The following is a 27,840-nucleotide window of genomic DNA, read 5'->3' on the forward strand; positions in this document are numbered from 1 at the left end:
TCACCCTAGGGGTATATGCTCCCAGTAGGAGGCACGCGCTTTGTGGTTGCCCCTGGTTATTGCAGTTATTGCTTCAGTAGGAGTGGTAAATGCTAACATTTTGTCATTCCTTTGCTCTTGTATTAGATGTAGCGCTTTAATAAGAAACAATTTCCATTTGGTTACTTCAGTAGACAGGAGCGATGGGATCAATTCTTGAAAGGATCTAGAGTTGAAATTATCTGCAGGTGACTTTGACAGCCACCCCACCTTAGAAACCGCAGCCAAGTCCTTGCCTCTCTATCACGTTCTCTACGTTTGCCTATTTCATTAGCTCTACGGACGGTAAGTCCCCTACCACTCACAGCAGCTCAGTCCATCTTTGGAAACACACACTCTGAAAAGCTCTCTTCATGCAAGCCCTTGACTTCACTCTCATTTCTTACCACTGGGCCTAATCTGAAAGCACAAATCCATCCCATCTCCTCCATGGCACCTCCCCACCCCCCGCCACTGACAAGTTCATTACTATCTCTTTACCCCCACGAATGCTGCTGTCTCTCCAAACCGGTCAGCCACATCATCCTTTAGGAAATGGTGCATGCTTTTTAAAAAGAGATATGGGGGATTCACTTATGAAGCTTCTTCAATGTTTAATGCTACTTGCTTAAAGTTAAGTCAGATACCTGTTCTCAAGCTGTTTCTGCATTTTTAACAAAAGTGACTTTTGAGTGTTCTGCGCTGAAGCTGACCTGCAGGGTCTCAGGCTTGGCATTAGAGGCTACTTGATCCTTCCATATTTTTTTTTAAGTAAGAGTTTACTGACATGTAAATCACATGACATATAGTTCAATCATACTAAAAAGAGTTTTGCACACATTTCAAAGAAATTATTTTAACCAGCTAGTGCATAATTTTTATTTATTATTCTTATAAATGTGAAATAAATTAGGTAATTTCCCCCCCAGGCTGCTTATATGTCAGATAGAAATTTCAAATATCTATGTGCACACATTTCTTGTCCTTATTAAAGCTATTTTATAACTAACCTTGTAGAGTGCTTGAGGGATGATCTGTTTAAGTTTGAAAATGATACTTAAGGCTGGATTTCAGCCATTGCATAGATTATTATTTGCATTTATCTACTCCTGATCATCAATTTGCTTTGAGAAAAAAAATCCCAATTTTTCTTTTATAGCATCTTTGCTGGTCTCACATCTCAACAGTTTTCTGATAAACTGAAATTTGACAGACATTTCCCAAATAGAAAACCGAAGTTTCCCAATGCGAGAAAGGTCGGGAGGAGGGATGTCGAGGGCAAGGGGGAGAAAGAGAGAGAAGGGAGGAATTGGTAGTTCCTACTCTCCTGCCTTGGCAGCTATGAGCTAGGCAAATGAGGCAGTGCATTGCTTTTGGGTAGAGATTCTATCCAATCAAGAATATGCAAAAGCCTTGCAGTCCATCCTCTAGTCTGCCAAGGCAGGAGCACAGATCACCTCAGCATGGCTTCTTGGCTCTTTGGCTTGGATCGAATTCAGCTGCAAACTTCTCCTCTATCTTTCATATTGTTCAGTTACTCCATATTATTTTACATTATTCCAATTACTTATAAACCCTGGATGATATCATTTACTCTAAAAATGTTAAATAAAACATGCATGCCCCAAACTCCTAAATGTATATATTTATACCTCACTTTTTTCCCCTTTTATTTTTCTTCTCTGATTAAAAAAAAAAACATTTTATTAGGGGCTCCTACAACTCTTATCACAATCCATACATATACATACATCAATTGCATAAAGCACATCTGTACATTCTTTGCCCTCGTCCTTTTCAAAGTTCCACAACCATCTAAGTGTTCATTTAATTTGTGAGGAAATGTGTGCCCTTCGCGAGGTGGAGGGTGAAAGCACACGGATCTTCTCATTCTCAACACAGGCCCTCTCACACCAGAAAGCACGGCTTCTTAACAGCTCGAGGTGAGAAACTGCATGACTATTAAACATTTGCCTTCAATAGACTCAGGCCCAGATATAACTGTGCTCTTGAAGGACATTATGTTAGCTCCAGATGGATCCTTTTTCTGAATGATACTATGATATTACGTCACCTTCCTATAATGGAGGCATACAGCCATATGAAATGGGCACTTGTATCTCATATGGCAAGATTACTTATTTATTCATCCATTAATTCAAGGCTATGGGGTTCATTAGGGAAAGTAACAGGCTACATTTCAGATCAGAAATGCTCAGGATAGAGTTCTTTGGTCAGTAGCATCTTTTCTTGGTCCATAGACAGGACTCTCTTGTTAGTACTCAGTCTCTGAGCCACAGGGCCTTTTGTCCCCTGCCCTGTTTGGGCAATGTCATGAAGCCATTTGAGCCAGAGGACCAGAGGGCACTGATTTTGTATGGCAATATTTTTGAGGATGTTGTTCATCTCCCCCTTTTCCTCTTAACAAACATCAAGGAAGAACTATTTCTTGTTTCCTATTTTAAAGGAAGCAATGTCTCTTTAAATGACGAGTTATTTTTGTCTTATGGACACTGTCAGTCTGCAATTAGTTGTGACACCTACAATGATAATTTAGAAACTCAAGTGTCAGTAATTCATGTATAACAACTACTATGATCAAATCGTATGAAACTCCTGGGCTAATTTCATCATAAACAATGTTAACTTTCTTCCTCACTTCCTACATTGTTCTGACTCTATTAGGTATATAGTTCTTTCCATCTGTATCATGTAAAATTTCTTATTTGCCTCAAATCCTTTGTAAAATGGTAACTAAATATAGAAACACATCTCTCTGATTATAGTCTTTGCAATATTGTTTTATAATCATTTTCTCATGTCTGTCTCTTGAATTAGGCTGTGGTCATCTTGAGGCCAATATTTTATTGCTGTTTACATCTCCAGTATCTAGCACAGTGTTTATTTTAGATCCTTCTCATTAACCATAAGGACCTACTAGGCCCACATGTGAGTCAGCTAGAATTGAAGCCTTAACTGATAGTCGTTTAACAGTTGATAGGCTTGGCCAGCAGGGGGCACTCGAGGTCTTTCACTCGTGATTCTGATTCTGGGATCCTTCCTAGAACTCACCACACAGGGTTTTCAAGAGAAAAGCTGACTGTGGGCTCCTCCTCCCAGGGAGCAGACTTGAACCATTGGCCCACCAGGGATCCTTTTTAAGAAGTAGCAGTTTAGATACTGATAGTCAAGTTCTAGAACCTGTAGTGACCATCTAAAAATTGGACAGAACTATGCTTGCTATATTTATTCATTTTCTGAAATTTATTATACTTTTCATGAAATACTATATATTTTCTAGTCCTTTGCATTTGTTACTTCAGGAACCAAACATAAAAGGTTAAGAGAAAAATTACCAACCAGAGGGTGACACACTGTCACGCCTTTCAGCTTTGTGTTATGCCTCAAGGTCCTACAAGGCAGTAGGAGTGAATTGTGCAATTTCTGTAAGTTCAACAGAAGTGGAAAGGTATTTTTCAAAGATTAACATAATATGTTCAGAGAAGAGAAGTCACCGTGTGGACTAGATCAAACATAGCAACTATTGTCGAATTGGCCTGCCTTTAAAGGAAAGGGATCCTGCTCCTACAGTGAAAAGATGGTTAAGGATGAATGACACAGCCGATGATGCTCAGATAAAAGTGAAGAATATTCCAAGTGAGGACGCCAATCAAGAATCAATATGGAAATATCTTCAAAAACAGTTTTTATTGTAGGTTTTTTTTGGGGGTGGAGGGAGTCAAGTATTTATATTTTAAAATCTATAATAATCTAATTTTGTGAACCCCTTTACTGTTCTTATTTAAGTATTAATGCGACAAAATAATAAAACTACTTTTCAGTATATGTATATTTAATACACTTAAAAGAGTTGTGTGGTGGTCATTCATTGGTCTGCTCTCTGAATGATGAGGAGTAGCTCAAAGCCACCAGCAGCTCCGCGGGAGGAAGACTGGGCTTTCCACTCATTAACAGTTACAATCTCAGAAACACACAGGAGCTCGCGATGAGTCAGCATTGACTCGACGGTAACAAGAAAACAGTTATCTGGACAGTGAGTTACTTAAATTAGTTGACTCCCGGCATAGGTGCACACCCACATGGTCAGAAAATGTGAAATCAGTCCACTTCCTGTAGAAATCGTATCAAAGACTGATTTACATCACTATATTAACAACCAGGAATTGGCCTAGCGCAGCAAATCACAATGCTATTCCAGAATGGCTGGAACCTAACTCACGCTCTGGCTTTATATGTAAGCTGGAATTTCCCAAGGGACACCATTACTGAAGCGGTATCACATCTTTCCCCTGCGGAGAAGCTGGTGGGCCTGGGTCCCCAACCTTTAGGTTGGCAGTTGAGTGCTGGCAGCCACTATGTCCTCAGGGCTTCATGAATACTTTGGTATTCATCCATTAAAAAATAATTTTATTGGGGGCTCATACAACTCTTATCACAATCCATATATATATCCATTGTGTCAAGCACATTTGTACATTTGTTGCCCTCATTCTCAAAACATTTGCTTTCTACTTGAGCCCTTAGTATCACTCCTCATTTCCCCCCCTTCCTCCCTCATGAACCTTGGATAATTTATAAATTATTTTTTTATCTTAAACTGACCGATGTCTCCCTTCACCCACTGTTCTGTTGTGCACCCCCCAGGGAGGGGGTTACATGTAGATCATTGTGATGGGTTCCCCTTTTCTTCTCCCCAGGACATTTTTCCTTTTAAGAGAATTTTACAACCCAATCTGAAGAGAAGCTTCCCTGGACTTAGGTTCTTTTTAAGAATCTCAGAGCACAAACAAAGCCTTTATCATTAAATTAACCAAGGAACTGGCTACTCCACAGGGAGGATGGAGGGGTTGTGCATAGGCTGAGGGCTGGGCTCTCTGCTGGCCCACGGGAGTAGGCATTTCAGAATTTCACTCACTTCAGAATGTTTGCCAGGATCTATCGATTGATTATTCAGGCGCTCGGTCTACCTAAATTTGGAAAGCTATCATGCATTGTGAATATATGGGATTGTAGCTCCAAGAAAGACAAGGCAAATAGTCAAAAATTACTCCCTCCTTTACAGGCACCCTGGTGGTGTAGCGATTACGAATTGGGCTGCTAACCTCAAGGTCAGTTGTTCAGAACCACAATCTGTTGTTTGAAACCACCATCTGCTCCACAGGAAATAGATAGCTACAGTCTTAGAAACGCACAGGAGCAGAGCTACCCTGTCTTAGAGGGCGCCTCTGAGTCTGAATTGACTAGAGGGAATCGACTTATTTTATTTTGGGAAAGTACAGAAGCTCTGGTAGCATAGTGGGTATGAGCTGAGTTGCTCACCACAGGGTCAGTAGTTTGAAACCTCCAGCTGCTCCTCAGGAGAAGCACTGAGGCTTTCTATCCCCTTCAGTAGCTACAGTCTCAGAAACGCTCAGATGCAGTTCTCCTCTCTCCAGTAGGGTCACCATGCGTTGGAATTGGCTGGATGGCAGTGAACTTGACTTTTGCAGGGTGCATTACTGCGCCCTTCTGTAGTTATCTGGTGGCATTGGTGGTTCAAATCTACCAGCTGTTCCTTGGGAGAAAGATGAGACTGTCTGGTCCTGTAAAGATTCACAGCCTTGGACACCGTATCCAGGGTCACCGTGGTGAGGGTAATCAATTACCACGGGTTTGGTTTGGGGAGTGTCTTCAGTCCGGGAGCAGACTAAGTCTTGGAACAGAAATTAGTAATGCACTTCTCCATGCAGAATCATGGAGATACATGTGTCATGTATATATAGATATATATTGGATTCATAAGAAAATAAGAAAAGTAAGAATCTGAGTAGTAATTAGAATTTGGAAGAAGCCTCTTTTTCTAAGAATTCAGATGCTGACAGTTCCCTGGGTTGTTAACTGCAAGGTTAGTGCTTCAAACCCACCAGCTGCTCCAGGGGGCCATGTAAAGTCTCAGTAACGTGCCCTACAAGACTGCAGGGAGGAAGACGAGGCTGTCTGTTCCCTTCCGGATTTGCAGCCTCTGAACCCTACACAGGGTCTCTGTGCGTCAGAGTCAACAGGATGACAGTGGGGTTTCCTTTCTCTGGTCCTCCTTTATTGAGCGACGTCACTATGGACAATGCCTTTTTTCTCTGATGGCCTGCTGTACACCTTCCCACAGGGCCCTAAGCCATACACATCCCAATCCACGGGGAACCATTTAGTTTAAGTACTCAAGTTTTCTTTGTTTTTATCCAGGGCCCCCCTAAATACCCAGATACATGGCATAGGCCCTGCCCGCACTCAGCGGCAGGGACGGAGACACTTACCTCATGTGCGACTTCACATCCAGCAGCTCCAGGGCAGTGACCCGCGGCTCCCCAGCCAGGTTTTGCAAGATCTTCAGCCTGGGCCCACAGTGCTTGTAGAACTCAGTGCAGATATTCAGCAGGGACTCCCGGGGCCTCCGGAACTCTTCGCGAGCAATCCGCTCATCTAGCTCTTCTCGGGGAAGACCCTGTCCTTCCTCCAGCAAGTGAAGGTTTTCCCTGGGAGAGTATAAAGGGTTAACTGAGCTCTGGGAAGGCAGGTGTGTGTATGTGTGGCAATTGCGTGAGGAGGGTGTCCCACTGCAGAAATAGAAGGGTCCTAATGAATGAATGACTCCCTGGGGAAGGGCCTAGGAGAAGTCGGTCTGTGGGATCACGAAAGCTTAAGGGCCTGGAGGAGAGGTCGGCCCAGGTCGCAAGGCCTTTCCATTAGCCACTTTTGGAGCAAGTTTTCCTTTCATCAATTACATGAAAACAGACAGAACCACAAACGAGCTGAAAAGACAAAGGCCCTGGGGACCAGAGGCCAAGGTAATAAGATGGAGAGTTATTTAGAGAAAACAAACAAACAAACAAACAAACACAATTAAGGGCAATCATCACAGCAGGGGCATGAAAGAAGCCAGTCTTTCTGTACCTGATAAAGTGCAGCTTGGCTCCTTGTTCCTGATACCTGCGAGTCAGAAAATAGTCTGTGTAACTATCCGAGCAAGGCCAGCCTCCCTGTGCTGGGGCTCCCGACAGATAGTTCACGGAAAGCCCTGGAATCACATATACCGTACATACTCGAGTACAAGCCAACCTGAATATCAGCCGAGGCACCAAATTTTACCACGAAAACGGCATTAAAAATGTGCTGAAAAACTCGACTTATCCATCAGTATATACGGTACATGTTGATACATTCATGAAGACATACATAGTGATCCCAAGAGAGATTTTTTTTTCATTTAGCTCCCTATGAAATCTTGTAACACTTGTATAAAGACAAATAAAAACTGCATTTAAGGGCATGACGTGGGCAGAAGGCAGGCAATTGTAGAAAACTTGGAAGTCAAGGGAACCTAATCCTTAGCTTCCACCCCATGTGGTCTGCTGCAGGGGGCAGAGGAAGGAGCTGCTGCCTTTGTGCGGACCTCGAAAACCACAAGGCTTAGGGATTGTTTATCAACTGGACTGCATGTGTCCCCCTTCTCCAGAAGCATTTGTTGATTTATTTTCACATTTCAGATTGTTAAAATTTGTGAACAATACCCTTAAAAATTGAAGTGCTTTATTTACTTATTTAAATACCTTTATTGGGGGCTCTTACATCTTTTATCGCAATCCATACATTCATCCAGTGTGTCAAGCACATTTGCACGTATGCCGCCATCATCATTTTCAAAGCATTCTCTTCCCCCTGGAGCCCGATATCAGCTCCCCATTTCCTCCCCCTCCCTCCCCTGCCCGCCCTCCCTCACGAACCCTTGATGAGTTACAGATTATTATTTCCATATCTTACATCATCCTCCATCACCCCTCACCCACTTTTCAGTTATTTGTCCCCTTGGGAGGGGGTTATAGAATGAGCCTTGTGATCGATTCCCGCTTTCTTCCCCCACCCTCCCCTAATCCTCCTGGTATCTCTACTCTCCTCCTTGGCCCTAAGGTGTTTATCTATCCTGGATTCCCTGTGTTGTGGGCTCTTATCTGTAGCACTCTACATGGTAAGGGCTAATCCGATTTGTAAGGTAGAATTGAGGTCATGATAGTAGGGAGAAGGAAGCACCAAAGAGCTAGAGGAATGTTGTGTGTTTCATCGGTGTTACACTGCACCGACTGGCTCATCTCTTCCCTGTGACCCCTCTGTGAGGGGATGTCCAATTGTCTACAGATGGGCATTGGGTCTCCATTCCATAGCCCCCCCCCCCACCACCACCCCCGCACCATTCATGTTGGGTATGGTTTTGTTCTGGGTCTTTGATGCCTGATACCTGATCCCAGTGACACCTCATGATCGTACAGGCTGGTGTGCTTCTTCCATGAGGGCTTTGTTGTGAAGTGCTTTATTGACATATAAACCATATAGCGCATCCTTCAATGGTTTAAACACATTAAAAAGGGATGTGCAAATCATCACCATAATCAATTGTAGAACCTTTTTTTTCATTCGTGTACTCATTTTTAATAGCTCTTCATCCCCCCAACACCCCCCGCCATACCTCTAAGAAACTCTTAATCCAATTACTGTCTCTATAGATCTTCCCTACCATGGATTTCATATTCAGAAACACGTACAACAAGACAAAAAAACCCAAATCCAAACAACATTAACAAAATAAAACCAAGAAAAATATCTATAAAAAAGAAAGGAGAAAATATTAAAAACTAGAACAATTGAAGGGGAGAACAAGTGGTGATGTGTTAAGGTTTCCCCTAACAGCATCTACAGGGATCCGCTTTCTAGTGCACTCTGCGAGAAAGGCCATTCCCACCCCTGGGCAAGGGCCAGAGGGGATTCACTGGAGACTTAATCCACGTGGGGACTCAACATATGGATTTGGGGGCTTTCACTGTCACTGATAGCCTTCTGCAAACGCGGCTGAGCACCATTATTGACTGGTTTCAAGCTGCCCAGGATGCCAGAGGAGCCCTGATCCATCACTGAAATGCCAACAAAACGTTTCTTAATGTGGAAGTAACAAGCATAAATTAACTAACGCACCAGACAATTTTCAGTTGGGTTTAGAGTCTGTATTTTTAAATTTTTAATATGAGTCTATATGAAGGGCAGAGAATTAACTTCTCATAAATAATGGTCCACATTCACAAGTGTGCTTTAGGGAGAGTGGAACTCTCTCTCTTTTTTTTTTTTTTTAGTTTTTGCTTAGGGTTTCCTTGCTTTTATCCATTTCATAATGGGCCAAAGCACGTTCTCTTAATTTAGGTTTGCTCTACCTGAAGCATTCCTCGGAGGAGGAAGCTGAAAACACTTCTGTGTGTTGTGATGTTTAAAGGTTAATATTGTTGAACAAAGCAGGTAAAGTATTAGCTCGTATAGACAGTGACTGAGTTACGCCAACGATCATGAAAACTCATTTGGCGTTAAATCAAAGTTTGGATTAGCTATGTGTAGTAAACCTGTCCGGATAAAGCACAGTGGACTCTACAGAACCACCGAGGAGTAAGAAGGCTAGCACCTCCCGATTACGATCGTTGCTGTTGCTCTTTCCTTGGAGACAGGTGAGACCGCACTCGCGGTGCTCAGTGACTGACTACGGCAATGCCAATTTATGAAGATGGCGCAGACTTCCCATTGAAAAATTTAAAAGACGCCTTGGCATTTTCTTACAACTGTAAACTCCTTCCTTCTTCTCCTCTTTTTGGGGATTTCCAAGCTCAATATAGATGAGGCTTTCGATTCCTCTCATTTCCAACTGCTAAAATTCATGCTGTAAGAAACTGAGGCCACAAGAGTATTTAATAAGCCACAGTGAATTACCTGGTGTTCACCCCTGACGACATGGTGTGGTTGGCTGTGGTGGTTCCCTTATGACCTTGGTCACACCGGCTCATCTGTGGGGCCGTCATGGGTCTGGAGCAAAGACAGAAACCACAACAGTGTGATCGCAACAGCAGTGGGGACATCGATTGGGCCCTCAAGTTATTGAATAATAAGCTTTGAGTTTGGGGGTCTTAAAAAAGGCAGGCTGTTAGTTCTATTTTTCTCTCTCAGACTCTCACTCTCTTTATTCTGAGAGACATTTCTGAGGGAACATTGATCCCCAAAGTCTAAGAGCTCCCTATGATTTATGTAAATTCTACCATCTCTTCAATCTGAGCTATCAATTATGACTTTATGAAATGGATATTTATGAAATCAAACTCTATGTTTGTATGAATTGAGAGAGTGCATGCTTCAATCCTTCAATTCTACACACTAGCTAACCCTTCTAGTATGTACAAGAAAGCACATATATGTAAAACTTTGATCATTTATGCCGTAACCAGCCAGTCTATTTTCCTGAGTTAGTATCAAAGACTAAAACAATCCTCTCAATCAAAATCCATCTACAGCTACCTGTATAAATGGACACATTAGTAGTCAATCAGTAAGGGAGCCCTGGGTTAAGCAATGAGCTGCTAACCACAAGGTCAGCAGTTTGAAACTACCAGCCACTCTTAGGGAGAATGATGAGACTGCTTACTCTATAAAGAGTTAGTCTTGGAAACCCACAGGGGCAGTTCTACCCTGTCCTATGGGCTTGCTATCAGTTGGAATTGACTAGATTACAGTGAGGTCAATCTGTAAGCAAGCCCTGGTGGTGTACTGGTTAAAGGGCTCAGCTGTGAACCAAGAAGTTTGTGGTGAGAACCCACCAGCCACTCTGTGGAACAGAGATGGTGCAGAGGCTGATTCCACAGAGATTTACAGCCTTGGGCACCCTATGGGGCAGGTTCACTCTCATCTTATAGGGTCACTATGAGTGAGAATCAGCTTAGAAGTAAGCAGCTTTGACTTGGTTCAGGTTGGGGAAGTCAGTAATTTATATGCTTAGTAAAAGTATTATTAACTTATTATTGTTTTAAATTAAATTATTACTAAATAATATTAAATATCTGCAAGGTGTACCTTAACTACTAACTGAAGTTTACCACTGTACTGTCATCTAAGCAAAACATGGAAGAGGCAATGTAGCTCTTCAAAGCCATTGCTTCCATGAACTCTTGAAGGCTTGCTTCTCTGGTGCCCGTTTCATCAATCACGCCAGTCCTCCCCTTCCTGGGCCTTGTTGTAGGAGGCCAAGCCTGTCTGTGGCCACCCCAGTGATTATGGTACATTATACGGCACAAGGGAGCGCATCCTTGTGGATAGCGGGCTAATCACAGCGCCCCTCAACAGCAGCAAGGTGTAAAGACTCAGGTCTGAGGTGCCGCTACTGGTTGGAAGACCAAAAGGACATGTGCACAGAAGTGCAGGTGGCTTGTAAAGCAGACAGTGGCGACCAGCTGGCAAAGGGAACCTCGGGCCTAAAGCAGTGAAGAACTGGATTAGGTCCCACACTTGAACCAGCGTGAGTGTGGACTGTTTTCAGGGCTTTCAGGTAAGAGCTCAGTCTGGCCAATACCTTGATTTCAGTCTTAAATGAGCAGATAACTCAGCCTAGATCGCCTATACTTCTAGTCCACGAGAAAATAAATACCTAAAACAGTAAATGAATTCATTTGTAATATACATATTTAGTAAAGAAAAAGCACAAGTGCACTTCCATGCAGCTGATTCTGACTCAAAGTGACTCTATCTAGGGCTTCATGGCTTTGTTTATCTTGACAGAAGCAGGCAGCCTCATCTTTCTTCTGCAGTGCAGAAGGTGGGTTTGAACTGCCAACCTTGCAGCCCAATGCCTTCCCAAGAGGACTACCAGGAATCCCTATGTGTCAGACCAAACCAAAGAGTTGACAGTGGCTCTGACTCAGGGCCACCCTGTGCATGCGGAGCAGACAGGTCTTCCATAGGGTTTTCTGCGCTATGACTTTTTGAGGAAGACCACCAGGCCTTTCTTCTGAGGCACCTCTGAGTGGGTGGAATTACCCACCTTTTAGTTCGTCGCTGAGCGCTTAACTGTGCGCACCACCCAGACACTCCTTGATCTAGAGGCATCACAAAGTTTGTGGGAAAAACTTCTCTTATCTTTTAAACCCATCTTCCCACAAGGTTTTTGATGCCCCTTGTAGACTGCTTTCCCCTCAAGAGATAAAGACGAGAGGGCAGTGGATGTAAAAGGGATAGTTCTTATTTCCTTTTTGCCACAATAATGACTTGTGAACAATTACTACCCCGGTGCATAGGGCTAGTCTTGTACTCCCCCCAAAGAATGCTGAGTGCACCGGGACATTTGAACTGCCTCAGGCTGAGGTGGCTTAACAATGAGTTTTAAAGCCACAGAATTTAAAGGCCAGAGCTCATTCAAGGGTCTTCATAGAATTTAGGATAAGGTACTGGAATTACCCCTGTACACGTTACTTACTACGAGGAGAAAGAAGTAAAACATCACTCGAGAGCAAACGAACCATCTCTCTCCCCTCGAGTCACGGGAAGGGGCCAGTGACGTGGCCAGATGGGTGCGGAAGAAAGGGTGTAAATTCTGTCATTCCCTTGATCCGCCCCTTCTCTCAGGGCCTCTATGAAGCCATCACCCCAGGACTGGGCCTCTCCCCTCTTCAAAGAGGAGGTCTCCCCATCCTGTGCCTCAGCACTACTTCATCTCTTCCCACGGAGAATTGGAGAATTCGTTGCTAAAGCCTCAGGATGCCATGTTGCAGTTTGTTATATGGCTTCTGAAATTGTCTTTAAAAAAGTAATTCTTCATAAATAATGAATCAAAGAATGCTTGGTTGAGATTTCACATCTCATTAACACAGCTAATGAAAACGTGATTGGCATTTTCATAGGAACTAAATTGGCCCTTTGGTCAAAATAAATGTTATCAGTGGGTTAAGACCTCCAGAGAAGCTCAGCAAGATGTATGCAAAATTCATTAACATTATTATGGTGATTCATAATACTGAGCACTATTTACCCAACAACGTGGAGAATATTGGCGGGGCTAAGCCAGGAGGGGCTGAGGTGGGGTACTTAGCTGTGAATCAGAGATGGGGTGTTAGAGATTTATAGACACTGCATTGGCTTCTCTTCATGGCCTAAGTGGCTACATTTGGCCGTGACCCACCTGGTGAGGACCTCGACACTGTATAAAAGCGCCTGCAGAGATGTGGCAAGGGCAGCGGTGGCAGCTATTTCCTCGCGGGCAGCAGGCACGGTCTCCACCTGTGAGGTCTGCCTCTTCAGCTTTTGGAGATAACAAGGGACTAAGGCTTCCAAGACCATCAGCATCTGAAGACTTTAAACAATAGGGAGAAATCCCCGGTCACACGGCACACGATGGATGTTTGCTGGTCGGCTCCTATCAGAGAGGGGATGTGTTCTGAGTGCCCTCGCCTTCACACCCACTTCCAGAGTCAGGGAGCGGCTGGAAACGCTGTCCAAAGGCATCGGTTACAAGAGCGCCTGCTAACTAACAATCCTGCCTCCGAGGATGCATGCGGTCTCACTGGCGGGGTTAACTGTGCAGCCAGGCTGCCGAGAGGGTAACAGAATGGCAGTGGGCGAAGTGACAGACCCCACAATTGTCATCAAAGCTTCCATTCAGGAATTGATTCAGTGAGTGTGACTTTTGTTCCACTGCAGGAGACCAGGTAAAGCCCTTCCCTGGGAGGCAGGCAGGCTTCCCACAGCGATTGGATGTCCATCTAAAGTCAGATCTGCTTATCCACACTCAAGTTTGTATTGGTTTAGTCAGAAGCCCCAGTTGGAAGGGGAGACAGGAATTATGGGTTGATTATGCCACGGGTGGATTTTTCCTCCCTTTCAAACTGCAAATGGGTAACATCAACATACACCTTGTGTTGGGGGGTGGGGTTCTCCTAATTGCATCTCCCTTTGTGCATTCCAGTAAGCAGGCCCTGACTGGCGGAGATCCCGAAGAACTCAAAACTAAGACTTTCTTGGATCGCTTCCTACAGGTATCAGTGAAATTCTTCCAGGGTCCTTCTAAAGATGGAATATTGGCTGCTGGCAATGTCCTTTCCCTGCAGGAAGTGCTCAAGGGGCCATTGTGAGGATCTGGAAGGTGTGAGGATGGAGCAGGGACACTCCTTCGCATCCTCTTTGTCATCTTAAAAAAACGGGCAGTCAGTTATGCTTTGTGGAATAATGGAGCAGCTGTTACAGGTGAATTTTCTTACTAGAGAAATCAGACATAAAAATCCGTGTAATTGGAGGTATCTGGTAGATGTCAAACGCTTCCAGATACATCTTAGGGATATCAAGATTCTGGAGGAAAGGAAGCTAACTAGACACTAGGCAGCACTTTTCTCTTCCAGACACTTGTGCCAAGAAGCTTAGGACAAGCCAAGCTAAAGTGTTGGCTAAGAAATTGGGAAGCCAAGCAGAAGTTTTAGCAAACTCGTGGAGCTGAATAAATAGATGACAGTAGAGTTCAGGGCCTTCGAAGGTGTAGTTACATCACAGAACTGCATCCAAGGAGAGTGCAAGGAATCGAACAGCTCCGAAAGGCTGACACGCGGCTTTAAACCAAACGTAACCCAGGCTGAATCAAGATGAGCTGTTCCTGCCTAAATTATCCACCAGCCTGTAATAACAAACCCTTCCTGCAGCACGAGGGTATTAGCCAGACCTTCAATTGATGTTTTTCACAGAACGTTCCATATTAGACCAGCCGTGTGAAAGCCTCATGATCAAAACGGATGGAAAAGAACCAAGAAACACACCACAAGTTTTCTACACAGACTTCATAATCACCATAATTAAAAGGTTGTGTAAAATGGGTGATAGAACTCTAAAATTTAAATATCAATTGATGGAAATTTTAGAGTTGAAGTAAAATGTTTAAGGTCAAAGACTCTCAAGAGAAATGTTACCGAAAGTCACACAGAGGGAGAAATGACTGTGAACTGGAACAAAGGTCAATTGGGAATGTTTATTTAGAGGAAGAGAAGGGAAAATGATGGACAACAAGGAGAGCAACATAGCCCCCTGGCGGGCAGGGTGAGAAGGTCAGATATGGGTTCCAACGGAGGGAGGAGAGGAAAGACTACGTAGGGCAGCAGCAACATGGGAGGAGGTACAGCAGGGAATGCTCAAAAGTTCTGGAAGCTGCCCAGATTTATCTTCAAAAGCACTCTGTATACCAAGGAGATAATTCTTGTATATCCTCAAGTATCAGCCAACCAGAATATAAGCCGCGGCACCTAATTTTACCACAAAAAACCGGGAAAACTTATTGACTTGAGTATAGGCCGAGGGTGGGAAATGCAGCAGCGACTGGTAAACTTCAAAATAAAAATAGATACCAGTAAAATTACATTAATTGAGGCATCAGTAGGTTAAATGATTTTGAAGATTTATTTCAAAGAAAAACAGTGAACTAGCTCTGTAAGTGGAAAAGAGGGTCAACACAAACAATAGGGTGCCAACAATAACTACACACGCTGTGTTATCACACGCACTGCCTTCCTGCATGTGCACAACGCGGCTTGTAGAGTTTGAGGCCTAACGCAGGCTGATGATATTCCAGCATGTGCTGACATGACTGTTTGCACGGAGCAGCCTGGGTTAGGGCTCATAACGTACACGCTGTGTTATGTACGCACTGTGTCACCGCATGCGCTGTGTCACCGCGTATGTCTGGGAAGTGCTAATCTAACACATGCAGTAGCACAGTGCGTACACAACACAGTGTGTGCATTATGAGCCCCAACACAGGCTGCTCTATGCAGGCATCGTCACCACTGGGTCCAGATAGGGAGCGGTTAATAAGAAAATTAAAAATATATATATATATGGCAGACTACGTACTGTAAATAAACATATATCCACGACCAGAGATATACCAGTACTTGTATTCAGCAATGCTTGGGCGAAGCAAGGGGTACAATCAAGCACGGGTAAGACTGTAAGGCTACATCACTGGTCACAGCCCTGGAAAGAGCGGGAGAAGAAGACCATCCACACCCGACAATCATCTGACAAGGATGCGGTGCGCCACAGGTACCTGCACACAGAAGCGGGCAGGTTCTTGTCCAGTACGCACGGATAACACAGAGGCTGCTGGTGTGCAGGAGCAAAGAAGAGCGGTGATCTCAGCAGTAATCAGACCACCCACAGAGGCTGCAGGCGCTCTCGGATGAGCGCGAGAGACCAGAGAACATGTAGGTGTGACCCTCACTTGAGTATAAGCTGAGGGGGGCTTTTTCAGCATAAAAAAATTTTCAGCTTATACATGAGTATATATGGTATTAAGAAAAGCGTTGTTGGGCACATCAGAGTCAAATTGCTGAAAATCCCAAACAGAGAAACATCCTCACAAGCAAACTAGAGAGAAAAGGGTACACTCAATTGAAACGAGCAATGACGCTTGAAGCTGACAAAAGAGCTAAGTTTCAATAAAAACAATGGAAGTCAGTAGGCAGTGGTTGGTGAATTGCCAAAAGAAGTTTAAAAAAAATAGTACTTCTATAATTGAGAGACAATATCATTAAACAAAATAAAATGATCTGAGAAAATACAAAAAGATAGAATTTGTCTCAAGCGTATCTTCACTACGGAAATATTAAAGGATCTATACTTATTTTTGAGTAAATGTCCCATATAAACCTGTGGAAATGCAAGAAAGCATGAGCAACAATGAAAAGGCTAAATATGTAGGTAAGAATAAATAAGTACCAATTATATGAACACTAGTCATTATTTCTAGTGGGCTTGTATAAATCATGGCAAAAAACTTCAAGGGCCAGTAAAATAAATAGCCGGAGTTCCTGGAATTTTTCGGAAAGTGAGGAGAACTAAATTATCTCAGATACTTTACGGCAAGAATGTAAGTTATGTTTTTTAGAACCTCCCGTATGACCTTTCCTAATTTTCGTTTTGGAAAACTACTTGCCAGAATGCTCCAGGCTAATCTTACCAAACACAACAGATGCATTTATTCAAATTTCTTTCCTTTTGCATATTTATGTATCCCAACCAGAGACTACGAGGTTCCTTTTACCTTCTGAACGATTCCGGAGCATAGGCCACCACAGTGACACAGAGCTTAATGGATTCACTGATAGAGAATGTCAGGACATCATTCCCATAGCAGAAATCTGCAGGGACAAAGAGTCAAGGCAAACAGTCAGATGGATTCTGCCAGGGAGAAAGAATCACCTCTTCTCTCTTAAAATTTGTAAGAACAAATCTTAAAATTTTGTTAAGAATAGTTTTATTTCTAGACACTGATTTATCTATAAAGTAAAAAAAAAAACCCAAACACACACACACACACACACACACACACACACCCAAAATTGCCATCAAGTCCATTCTGAGTCATTGGGACCCAACAGGACGAAGGAGACCCGCCCAGAGGGATTCGAAGGCTGGCAGGTGGCCTCATCTTTTCCCTCTGGAGCAGCTGATGAGTCCGAATAGCCAACCTTTGGGTGAACAACCAAGTGCTTTGCCACTGCCCTCCCCCCCGAGGGCTCCTCTACATCTAAGAGGTTTGAAAATCTATTTACTATTTTTGAAGAGATGTGTGACGAGATGTGACACAAGAGTGTTTTTTTCTTTGATTTACTGGAAAACATTGATGGGCACGGGCATGGGCTAAGGTAAGAGAACTGTGTATCATATCGAGGCATACATAGCTGTCCCTCTTCTTTGATAATAAAGGACTATTTGGATTCATACATGCCCAGGAAAACACACTGATCTGAAAATAGCAGTGCTCCAGCAGTGCTCAAAAAAACGAAACCCAAATCCACAGCTACCAAGTTGATTTTGGCTCATAGTGAGCTTTGTTTTCTTTTCACAGTAGAGCTATTGTGTAGGATTTCGGAGACTGTAAAGCATTATGGGAGCAGACTGCCTCTGCTTTCTCCTATGGAGCATCTGGTGAGTTCAAACTGCTGATCTTGTGGTCAGCAGCCCAGCATTGAATTCACAGCACCAGGAAGGCTCCTTGAGCAATACTCTAGTATCATTGTACCCACATTTTCATAGCAGAGAACGCCTCGCTCTCTAAAATCCCCAGAAAATTAGAACAAGGACAACAAAAACAGGAAATAGAAGCTTGCCCTCCACTCAAAAGGCTATGGACCTTCAGTCTTGCTGTTCCGATCTCATTTAAAACCTCCAATGTAGAGTTTAAAGCTTCTTCAGAGGATGACCTAAGGGGAAAAACATGTCAAAGGCAGTTTTGGTTTTACCTAAGGACTTGAGAGGTTTCTCTGCTTTGACCAGCTCTAAAATGTCTAATATGTCAGGGGTCTCTCCCTCCAGGGACTGCAGCAGGTCAAACAGGCACTGAGCTGACACGCCTTTGCTGGGCCCACTATGAGCAGCATCCTGTGTGAAGTCAAGGAACATTAGTTTATTGACCCAGTACTTACAGGAGTATGGGTAGATCAGGAATTCAAAATTCATAAACATGATCACCAACAGCACTTACAACAACTATCTGGTATTCTGCTGGCACACTTTTATCTCCATGACATGACTTAATAGATTCTTTCCATTCTACTTATTACATTATATTTTATATTATCTTATAGTATGAATAATAACTTATACATATTGTAACAGAACTCTTTTAAGGTCGCTAATAAATGCCAATTTAGCACAGAAGAGATGTTAGTTGAAACTCAGAAATACGAGTAGTTTGTCTACTTCTGAAACATTAGCCACGGCAAAGCGTGTGAGTGGCAGCATTGTCAGGTAATAGTGCCAGAAGGTGAGGCCCTCAGGCTGAAGGCATTTCAAACACGCGGGGGCAGCGCTGTACGTCAGTCAATCATGATGCCATGAGGCCGTAAAACTTTCAGGACCTTCATTTGCTGCCGGGGCATGACTAGATTGAGAAGACACGCTTGTAAACACCACTCCTAGCAGGGCCATGCGATGTCAACAAGGAGCTCAAACACAGAAGCCGTGATCAGAAGGGCTTAGACCCAGGCAGTAGTGTGTTTCGCATCGGCCGCACCCAGCATCACTCTGAGTTTGAACCAACTCAATCACCCCTCCCAACAGCAACACCAGAGAAACAGAGCAATGTTGAAACTGATGAGAAAAAAAAATCATGCGCATATGTCGTTGGCCTAAGATGACGGGGCGGGGCCCAGAGTTTCCAAGAGAAATTTTCATAACGAGTTGGTCAAATACTTCAAATAGGTTTTGGGGGGTAGATTCTGACTCTTAACAACGTTGAGAATTTCGCAGGTCTTATTTGATGGGTATTTGCCATCTCAAACCTATTTAAAATGGCTCTTAAACTTCATTATACTTTATACTTCAATACGACCACGACTAATAAATTCCTACTACTAAATTCCAGGTACCATTCTGTGCATTGAGGTTATAGCAAAAGGAAAAGATAAAAAAAACTTCAAAAACAACTAAACAAACAAACCAACTAGACCAAGGTCTGGACTTCCTGGAGCCTACCTTTCCCTGGCTGGTATGGTATAGCTACTTAAAGCAACAGACACACGGATAACATGTTAGAAGGTACTAATTACTCTGAAGACAATGGCAAAGCGGAATAGTGGGCACAGCGACAGAAAGGAATAAGATGTGAGAAACGTGGCTTTTATCATTTTCTGCTCTTCATCTCTTTAATTAGTTGAGTCTATATCCCAGAGGCTGAGTCAGCCACCAGGGAACAGCCTGTCTTGTGGAAGAGAGTTGGACACTGGTTGAAGAAGGAGATCTTACTTACAGGAAATTCCAGGAGAGGGGCTACACTGGCAAACAGCTGGAGTACAAAGGGCTTCCGGTGCAGAATGTAAAACTGGTGGCAAGCAAACTCGATGGCTTGGCGCAACTGGGGATTGCTTTCATAGTCAGAATACACCTGTAGAAAAGTACCACATATTCAGAAAATGCTTTACTGAAATATCAAAGTTGTTTACACGTTAAACTGATCCATGAGATAAAAAAGGGAAATGGCTAGTTTCAAAGACTGTTTCCAACCCATTGCTATAGAGTTGATTCTCACTCATCAAACCTACAGGACAGAGTAGGACTTCTCCCAGAGGATTTCCAGGTTGTCAATCATTTATAGACAGAGACTGCTGTAGCTTTCTCCAGAGGAGTGGCTTCGGACTGCCAACCTTTGGGTTAGCACCTAATTATTGTGACACCAGGGCTTCTTAGACTAGTTGCAGGGGGTGGAAAAGATTTCAAAGCTTCTACAGAGTCATTTGGTAAGCTACAATAAAACCTTAACTTGGCTGTCTGTTTCTCAGAATGTTTGTGAGAAGGAATTGCTCTCGAGACAAGAACTGGATAAACGTACAGAGATGTACACATGAGAACACCTGGTACAAGTTTTCTGATCCAAGCTGACCGTCACTGCGTGGATTCTGACTCACAGTGACCCTGCAGGGCAGAGGGGAACGGCCCCTGGGGCCTCCCAAGACTTTCCATCTTTACACGAGTAGAGAACCCCGTCTTTCTCCGAGGGAGAAGTTGGTGGGCTTGGACCTCTGACTTTGTGGTTAGCAGCTCAATTCACTAATAGTCGTGGAAAATTGGAAACAACTTAAAGCATTCATAAGTGGGGATTAGTTAAGTGAATCATGGCGCCTGCGTACCAGGGGATACTGTACAGTCATTTAAAATAATGTTGCACATCTAGATGTAGCTGCACGAGAAGATGCCCAGGATATTCTTCATGTCAGATGAAAAAAGTGTGTCACAAATTTGAAAGTGAGGTAGATGCCCACTCTTGAAAAAAAAAAAAAACCCCACAAAAACCAATGTGTGGAGGTAGAATAGAAAGAAAGCCAATTTCCCCCTAAACATGTAAGCAATGGTTATGTCTGGGAGGGAAGTTTATAAGTAATATTTATTTTCTAAGGAGCCCTCGTAGCTTAGTGGTTCCAAGTTGGGCTGCTAACTGCAAGCTCAGCAGTTCAAAATCACCACCCGCTCTGTGGGTGAAAGGTGGGCTTTCCACTCTCACAGAGTTAGAGTCTTGGAAATCCACAGGCGCAGTTCTTCTCTGTCCTACAGGGTTGCGATGAGCGGCATTTACCTAATGGCAGTGGGGCTGGGTTTTTGGTTTTGCTTATTTTCTTTTCTAAACTTTCCTTTCTTTTCGGACTTTCAGCTTGAACATTTATCGCTTTTCATAAGCACTCGATCGCTATACAAATCAGAGAAATGTGCAACTATTTAAAAATGGTTCAGAGAATCCAGGCCTTCTTAAAAGTCACCTTCTTGCTTCTATAGATAGAGGTGGCCCCTCTTTGCATAAACATGCGCTTCTCGAACAGTTTTCAATGAGGACAGAGAACCAGGCTGCTCCGCAGCCTCCCCTGAGCTGCATTCAGCACTCCCGAGAAGGGAGCCAGGTCTGCATACCTAAGACCTGAGTAAATAAAAATTGAGCCTACCAAATCCTCCCCCCATTCCATTGTACTAACGTGAATTCCATGGCAATAAAATCTCAGAACGGAATCGATTAGGGAGCTCCTGTGAGAAGTGGCTCTCCATTTGACTGAAGAAACTGGTTCTCCAGTTTTCTAGCGCGCCCCAAAACCTGCAGAAGTCTCATTCCAGCACCGATGCTGGCTCCTGAGCAGCACCCCGACAGCGGGCAGACTCATTAGGTGTCGGATGAGAACCAAGGAGGTGCAGTTTGAACAAGATCCCGGTGCTGCTGATGCTGCTGGCCCAGCAGTGTGCTTTGAGAACCACCAGCCTAGAAGGAATCGGAACGCTTGTTCTCCCAAAGCCGAAACTGAACGGCCACTGAGCAGGTCCCGCCCCACAGCGACCCTACAGGATGGAGAACTGCCCATTGGGGTCTCTGAGGCTATAATCTTCGTAGGAATAGACAGCCTCATCTTTCTCCCATGGAGGGTTAGAACCCCTGACCTTGTGGTGAGCAGGTCAGTGCATGCGGCACTCTGGGACCAAAGCTCCTAAACGTGTCCTCGGCTGGGGCCACTCAAGCAGACCAAATGTTTGAACATTTACGGAGGCTTTGTCTTATCGAGGGCTGCTCGGTCACGAGCAGGTTCAATCCGCGGGAGGTGGGGGGGGGTGTCGGTGGGCTGGGGGGGCACCTGCAGCATGGTGGGGAGGATCCACTGGTAGCCACTGAGCGAGAAGAGGTGGTTGAAGTGCACCGCGGTGTTGATGACGGTGGCCGCGTACTGCCTGAGCAGCGCGCTGTCCTCCGGGTGGAGGATCAGAGCCCCGTTGAACACGTTGAGGAAGAGCATGATCTCGTCCCCCCAGGGAAACTCGCTCGGCATGCCTAGGAACATCTCCTCCAGGAGCTGGATCCACAGGCTTTTCTGCAGCGTGTCGAGGCCAAACAGTTCCTTCCCGGCTGTGAGAACACGAAACGAAGCGGCAGAGAGAGAATTAGCCCGAGACCACCCCGTCAGCAGGAGCTGGTGATGCGCTCAGGGCGCTGCTGCTTGCCATCTGTCCTGGCCCTGGGACCTGGCGCTCCCGGTGCCATCGCAGTGCCTGGCGTGGGAATCACACCTTCTGGTTCGCAGGGGGCTGCAGCTCTGCGGGCAAGATCGGCCGTGCAGCCCTTTGCTGCGCATGCGCCCAGCCTTCCAGAAAGATACCTGAGCTCAGAGACACAAGGGTCCGTTTGATCCAAGTGCTGGGACTTCCAACTCCTGGTGGATCGGACCTCTGTCAACTATCGCTCTTCGGCCTCTGCATGATGAGGTCGAGGCAGTGGGGTACAAATTTAAATCAGCCACTCAAAATTGAATGGATAACAAAGTCAGGATTCTAAAGAGTGTTTCTCTTGCGCCTTGTTTTTCTGTCTCCTTCTCGTCTCCCTCTCTCTCTCTCCCTCCCTCCCTCCATAGAATGCACACATCTTAAAGGTGGGGTTCACCGAGCTTTGCTAAAATAAACACTGGTGTGACCACCTGCATCCTCAGTCTCGGGACGCTCTTCATCGCCCCAGAGGGTCCTCTCCGGCCTCTTTCCACGCGAGTCACCCCTCCAAGCTCCAGGCCGCCCCTGCTCTGATGTCTGTCTCTGTCCATTAGTTTCATTGCTTCATCTAAATGCCTGTTCTTTGCCCTTCTAGCAGCAAGTTATTAGTTTGTCCACTGCTCATGGTCTAGCTTAGCCTCTCAAAATCTAGTCCCTGGACTAATCGCACCAGCATCCCCGGGCAACTTGTTAGAAATGCCGGTTCTCAGGTTCCAGCCTAATGAAACGGAACCGGAAACGGGGGGAGGGTTGTGGGGTGGGAGGGATGTGAGGGGGTAGGGGGAGGGTGCAGCCGAGCAACCTGTGGGCTGGCTAACTCCTCCAGGTGATTCTAACATACGCTCAAGTTTCAGGACCACTTTTAGGAAACTGTTTCTGATCAAGATGTTTTTCAGCTCAGAGCAAAGCACAGGCCTGGGAAGCAGCCGCAAAGAGAAAAGGCTTCTCTCGGGATACCTTGGGGATCGCTGAAGAGGGAGAACTCAGCATCGATAGCACTCCGAGGGAAGGAGGGCAGGCGCAGGAGGTCTTCCTGTAGCATGGAGACGTGGGACTGCTTGTGTGCCGTGGGGATCTTCTGGGTGAGCGAGATCAGAAACAGGACCCGCCCCACTTCCTCCAGCTTCCGAGTGAACACCTAGCGGGAAGGCAGGCGCGGAAGGCATCAGAGTGTGCAACGCTGATATTCCAAAGCGAAGAAACGGAAGTAAAAAATGTCATGGCAAATCTTTGCTGGTAAAATCAGAGAAGGGTTAAGTGAAATGGGGGAGAAGTGGTTGTTGTTTGTTGTTGTTGCTTTTGTTTTTTTCCTTTACCACCGAGCACAGCGTGTGGTAAAGAGCAGACAATACATAATTGACTCTCACTTCTATTTTTGTGCTCTACAGGAAGAAGTGCTTATTGTGAAGTTCAAAGGCTGGAGGGACACAGGCCATGAGGGAGCTCAATATTAAACAGAACTCATTTGTTTGGGTGCTCCAATATGAAAGACTTTTCCAAGGGGAGTCAGTCGTTCTGACTGCTTCTACCATTTCCACTGATGCCTAAAGCGATTTTCTCTGTTTGGGGCGGGGGTGGGGGGTGGGGTGGGCGTTTAGCATTTGGATGTGTAGAAAAAATTTAAATGATTCAGTGTCCTGCAATTCTTGTTTAGAGCTTTTATTAATGATAAATGAGTTCAATGCACAGATAATCCTAAATTTTGTAATGATTTTAGAAATGTGTATTGTAGCTATAATTTGCATGCAGAACAGTGAATTTCCTTGAGATTAAATTTCCGTTTGATATCAGATATGATGAGTATTAGAAAATTACTCGATCTTTTGCTATGGTCTCTCTCTCTCTCTCAATCCTTTCTTTCCCCCTCCCCCCTCTCTCCCCTCTTTCTCTTCTCTTCTCCTCTCTTCTCTTTCTCTTCTCTTCTCTATCACCTTCTCTCCTTAATAAAAACCCATTTGGATCACCAAAAAAAAAAAGAAAGAAAATTACTCTTCTCTATGATCCCAACCCTCTTATTTATATCTGCTCCTGTGTAGGAGAATCCTAGGAACCTGCCCAATGTCAGGTCCCACTGCAGTGGTATAGCTGAGACTTGAGTTTGCATCTCTGGAACCTCAGTTCAGTGCTTTTAGGAATCCTTTTAATTTCTTCCATCGAATGTCATCTCTAAAAGAACCTTCTATAATATAGATATATACTGTGTATGTTTCCAATCTTGTTTGAAGAACTCATGATATGCAAACTCCTTACTTGAAAAAACTCGTAGGTAAATTAGAAATTTTATATTGTTTATATTGGTTATATGAACAGATTCTGTATCAATGATTCATCACAGAATCGCTCCTCGTGAGCATATGCTGCACCCTTAATATTTTGAGCCAATAGTAAAATATGATTTTGGGAAGCTGCCTGTATTGACCAATGGCCCATCCATTCTAGAGAGGATCTGAACACAATTCAGTAGCCCCTGGTTGGCAGCATGTGTGCAAATCATCATCCCAACAACATGACAACACCACAGAGTGACACTGTGGTGTGGAGGTACCTGCTTCTGAATAAGCTCCTGCCCCTTCTCGGGATGCATGTGGACAAGGTTCAGCTGCGGAGACACGGACCTCCGAAAAGGGTAAATATCCCGAACGTAGGTCTTGGTGGGAGGACACAAAGAGAAACGCAGATCAAATCATGGAACTTTTGCTCAAAAGCCAAACCACAGTGCCTGTATCTTTTAGTGTTTTTAATTCTGACTACAGATGTTCACCAATTCTACAAAAATCCAGGGGCGGTAACCCCCCTTCCTGAGAAAGTTCAAACCACCTAGGCTGAGTACAAGGAACTCAGCCACAGGAATGATGATGTGGGACTAACAGTGTCCTGGTGCGTTGTATGGACAGAGGGTCACTATGAGTCAGAACTGATTCAATGGCACCTAACAGGGCCACCAGCAAGCTGAGTACTCTTTCCGAGCACAAAGCTGCCATGCAGGAGCAATGGGTTTACAGATTAAATGCTAAAAGACATTCTAGAAGAAAGAGGTGACATCACTGATCTTCTGGAGATGTTCTTTGGCTCATTAGATTATGTCACCATGGTTGTATGAGAAAGGGAGTTAGAATAGTCTAAAATTGTTAAAAAACAAAACAAAACAAACCACACCATTATTATGGGAATATTCCCAGTTTTGACTTCAATGTAATAACAGTGACATAACTTCTTTATTATGATGATGACTCTCAAAAATAGATACTACGACTATTGCCTTCATTTTCCAGCTGAGGAAACTGAAGGTTAGCGAGGCCAAGTAACGAGGCCGAAGCCAGACAGTCAATAGGAACAGAACCGTCATGGCCACGTTCTTAACCTCTAAACAACTCAGAAAGACATGTGAGTATTGCGCCACCCGACTTGAGGGTCATGACTCTACAATCTCACCTTATTATAGTGGATAAGGTTCCATCGTTTATCCATGAGAAAATAATGGGTGGACTGAGTTTCTGGGATGTTAAAAAACTCCAGACATTCCTAGAATCATAAGAACATATTTCTGGCATCAAAGACCAAGAAAAAGAAAAGAAAAAAATCATAGCATTGTGAATGAGGAGGAGTGCAGAGTGGGGACCCAGGGCCCATCTGGGGGAAATTGGACATCCCCTTGCAGAAGGGCTGTGGGGAGGTGACGAACCAGTCAGAGTGTAGTGTAACAACGATGAAACATACAATTTTCCTCTAGTTCTTCAATGCTTCCTCCCCCCACTATCATGATCCCAATTCTACCTTACATAACTGACTGGACCGGGAGATGTACACTGGCATGGATAGGAACTGGAAATACGGGGAATCCAGGACAGATGAGACCCTCAGGAACAGTGATGAGAGTGGCGATATCAGGAAGGTAGAGGGAGGGTGAGGGAGAAAGGGGAAACAGATGACAAGGTCTACATGTAACTCCTCCCTGGAGGTCGGACAGCGGAGGACTGGGTGGGGAGGACGTCGGATGGTATAAGATAATGATAAAATAATAATTACTTATAAATTATCAAGGGTTCGGGGTTGGGGGGAGCGGGGAGGGAGCAGAAAATGAGGAGCTGATACCAAGGGTTCAAGTAAAAAGCAGGTGTCTTGAGAATGAGGATGGCAACATATGGACGAATGTGCTGGACACAAATGATGTATGTACGGATTGTATAAAGAGTTGTATGAGCCCCTAATAAAATGATTTTTTTTAAAAAGAAAAAGAACACATTTCAGTTGGTTTCATTAGGTCCTTAGAGGTTTTCTGGAGATGTGTCAGGGAGGGTATGACAGACTTAACAACCCTTCGGATGCGCTAAGATAGACAAGTTTAACAAAGCTAAGTGTCTCCGAATTTCTTTTTCTAGTTATGTCTAAGTCCAGAGCTGCATGACAGGCAATCAGATGACCCCAAGTAGAGACACGAGGTAAAGGGAGGATCCCCAGTGCTGGGTTCTGGCTTATTTCAACCTCCTCCTAACCAGAGTGCAAGCCAGGACTTGCTGGAGAGGGATCGTTACCACACTCAGTTTCCTAAGTTTTTTCTTATATTTTCTGTTTTTTTTCTCTCTAATATTATTAGTAGTACTTCAACTAGAAGCTACAGAAACGGCCACCGGAAGGACTCATCAGCTGCTGGGTGTCGTTCCCCTCATGTTCTAGGTGTGAAAACACAGGACACCTCCCGAATCGCTTGCTGTAGGATTCTGAGCAGCGTATCGCATTCCAAGAGGAGTGGAGGCTACATATAAGGGTTAATACCACTGGGTTAGCTAAGGGAGAACTTGCCTTGTTTTGCTTACTTTAGTGCCTGGTAAAAATGTGAGTCAAGTGGGGAAGCTTGTGCAATAAAATAGAGAAAGTACACAGTAGTGGAAGCGTTGCTTCATGTGACGAGACGGAAATGTTATTGACGTCCAAAATGATTGTTTGATGAAGTAGCTGTAGGCATTGTGCATTAAAAAAGAAACTGTCTGCCCAAAGTCATTCCTACCTTCAACAGGGCTTCAAACTGAGTGTCTTCGTGGACGGGCAATTGGGTTGGGATATCACATTCATTCTGTCCATGAACTACCAAAGTTTTTGTACCTGCAGAAGATAAACATACATATAAACTTTCCTCGACTCTAGGGCAAGTCGTATTTAGGACATGAAATATTACCAACAATCCTCCTACAAAGTCATGCCTGTGGTCCAGTGTCCCCGGACACATAAGAATTGGTGGTGGTGGTGGGGGAATTTATGTTTGAAGAAGTCTGGGGCCAGCTTCCTCCTCACAGGCTCCAGCTCACACATCTCACATTGAAAAATCAAATAAAGCCTTGTCAACAAACTGACATAATAATAATTATTATTGAGTCCACGAGGCTGCGGCAGCTCCCTGGAGCGGGTCGGGTGGGGTTTGGAGTATGAGCTTTG

General features: G+C 44.3%; 1 protein-coding gene and 1 non-coding gene across 4 annotated transcripts in view; one reads left to right on the forward strand and one right to left on the reverse strand.

The window, feature by feature from the left end:
• The window catches only part of UNC80 (unc-80 subunit of NALCN channel complex), a 249,347-nt gene that overhangs the window by 43,335 nt on the left and 178,172 nt on the right, over positions 1-27,840 (reverse strand). For all 3 annotated transcript variants that reach the window (XM_075529392.1, XM_075529390.1, XM_075529391.1), the window contains 12 exons: positions 27,416-27,510; positions 25,843-25,932; positions 24,956-25,057; positions 23,368-23,548; positions 22,008-22,276; positions 19,652-19,786; positions 18,144-18,282; positions 16,943-17,039; positions 13,043-13,213; positions 9,814-9,906; positions 6,967-7,002; positions 6,330-6,548 (listed from right to left, as the gene is read on the reverse strand). In XM_075529392.1, the coding sequence (XP_075385507.1) occupies positions 6,330-6,548; positions 6,967-7,002; positions 9,814-9,906; positions 13,043-13,213; positions 16,943-17,039; positions 18,144-18,282; positions 19,652-19,786; positions 22,008-22,276; positions 23,368-23,548; positions 24,956-25,057; positions 25,843-25,932; positions 27,416-27,510 (1,627 nt within the window). The remainder of the gene's footprint in view (positions 1-6,329; positions 6,549-6,966; positions 7,003-9,813; positions 9,907-13,042; positions 13,214-16,942; positions 17,040-18,143; positions 18,283-19,651; positions 19,787-22,007; positions 22,277-23,367; positions 23,549-24,955; positions 25,058-25,842; positions 25,933-27,415; positions 27,511-27,840) is intronic.
• Positions 27,590-27,726, forward strand: LOC142425253 (small nucleolar RNA SNORA38). Its single transcript, XR_012779602.1, has one exon. It is a non-coding gene; the product is annotated as a small nucleolar RNA SNORA38 (small nucleolar RNA).

The sequence above is a fragment of the Tenrec ecaudatus genome, chromosome 13 (genome assembly GCF_050624435.1).
Source record: "Tenrec ecaudatus isolate mTenEca1 chromosome 13, mTenEca1.hap1, whole genome shotgun sequence".
Lineage (NCBI taxonomy): Eukaryota > Metazoa > Chordata > Mammalia > Afrosoricida > Tenrecidae > Tenrec > Tenrec ecaudatus.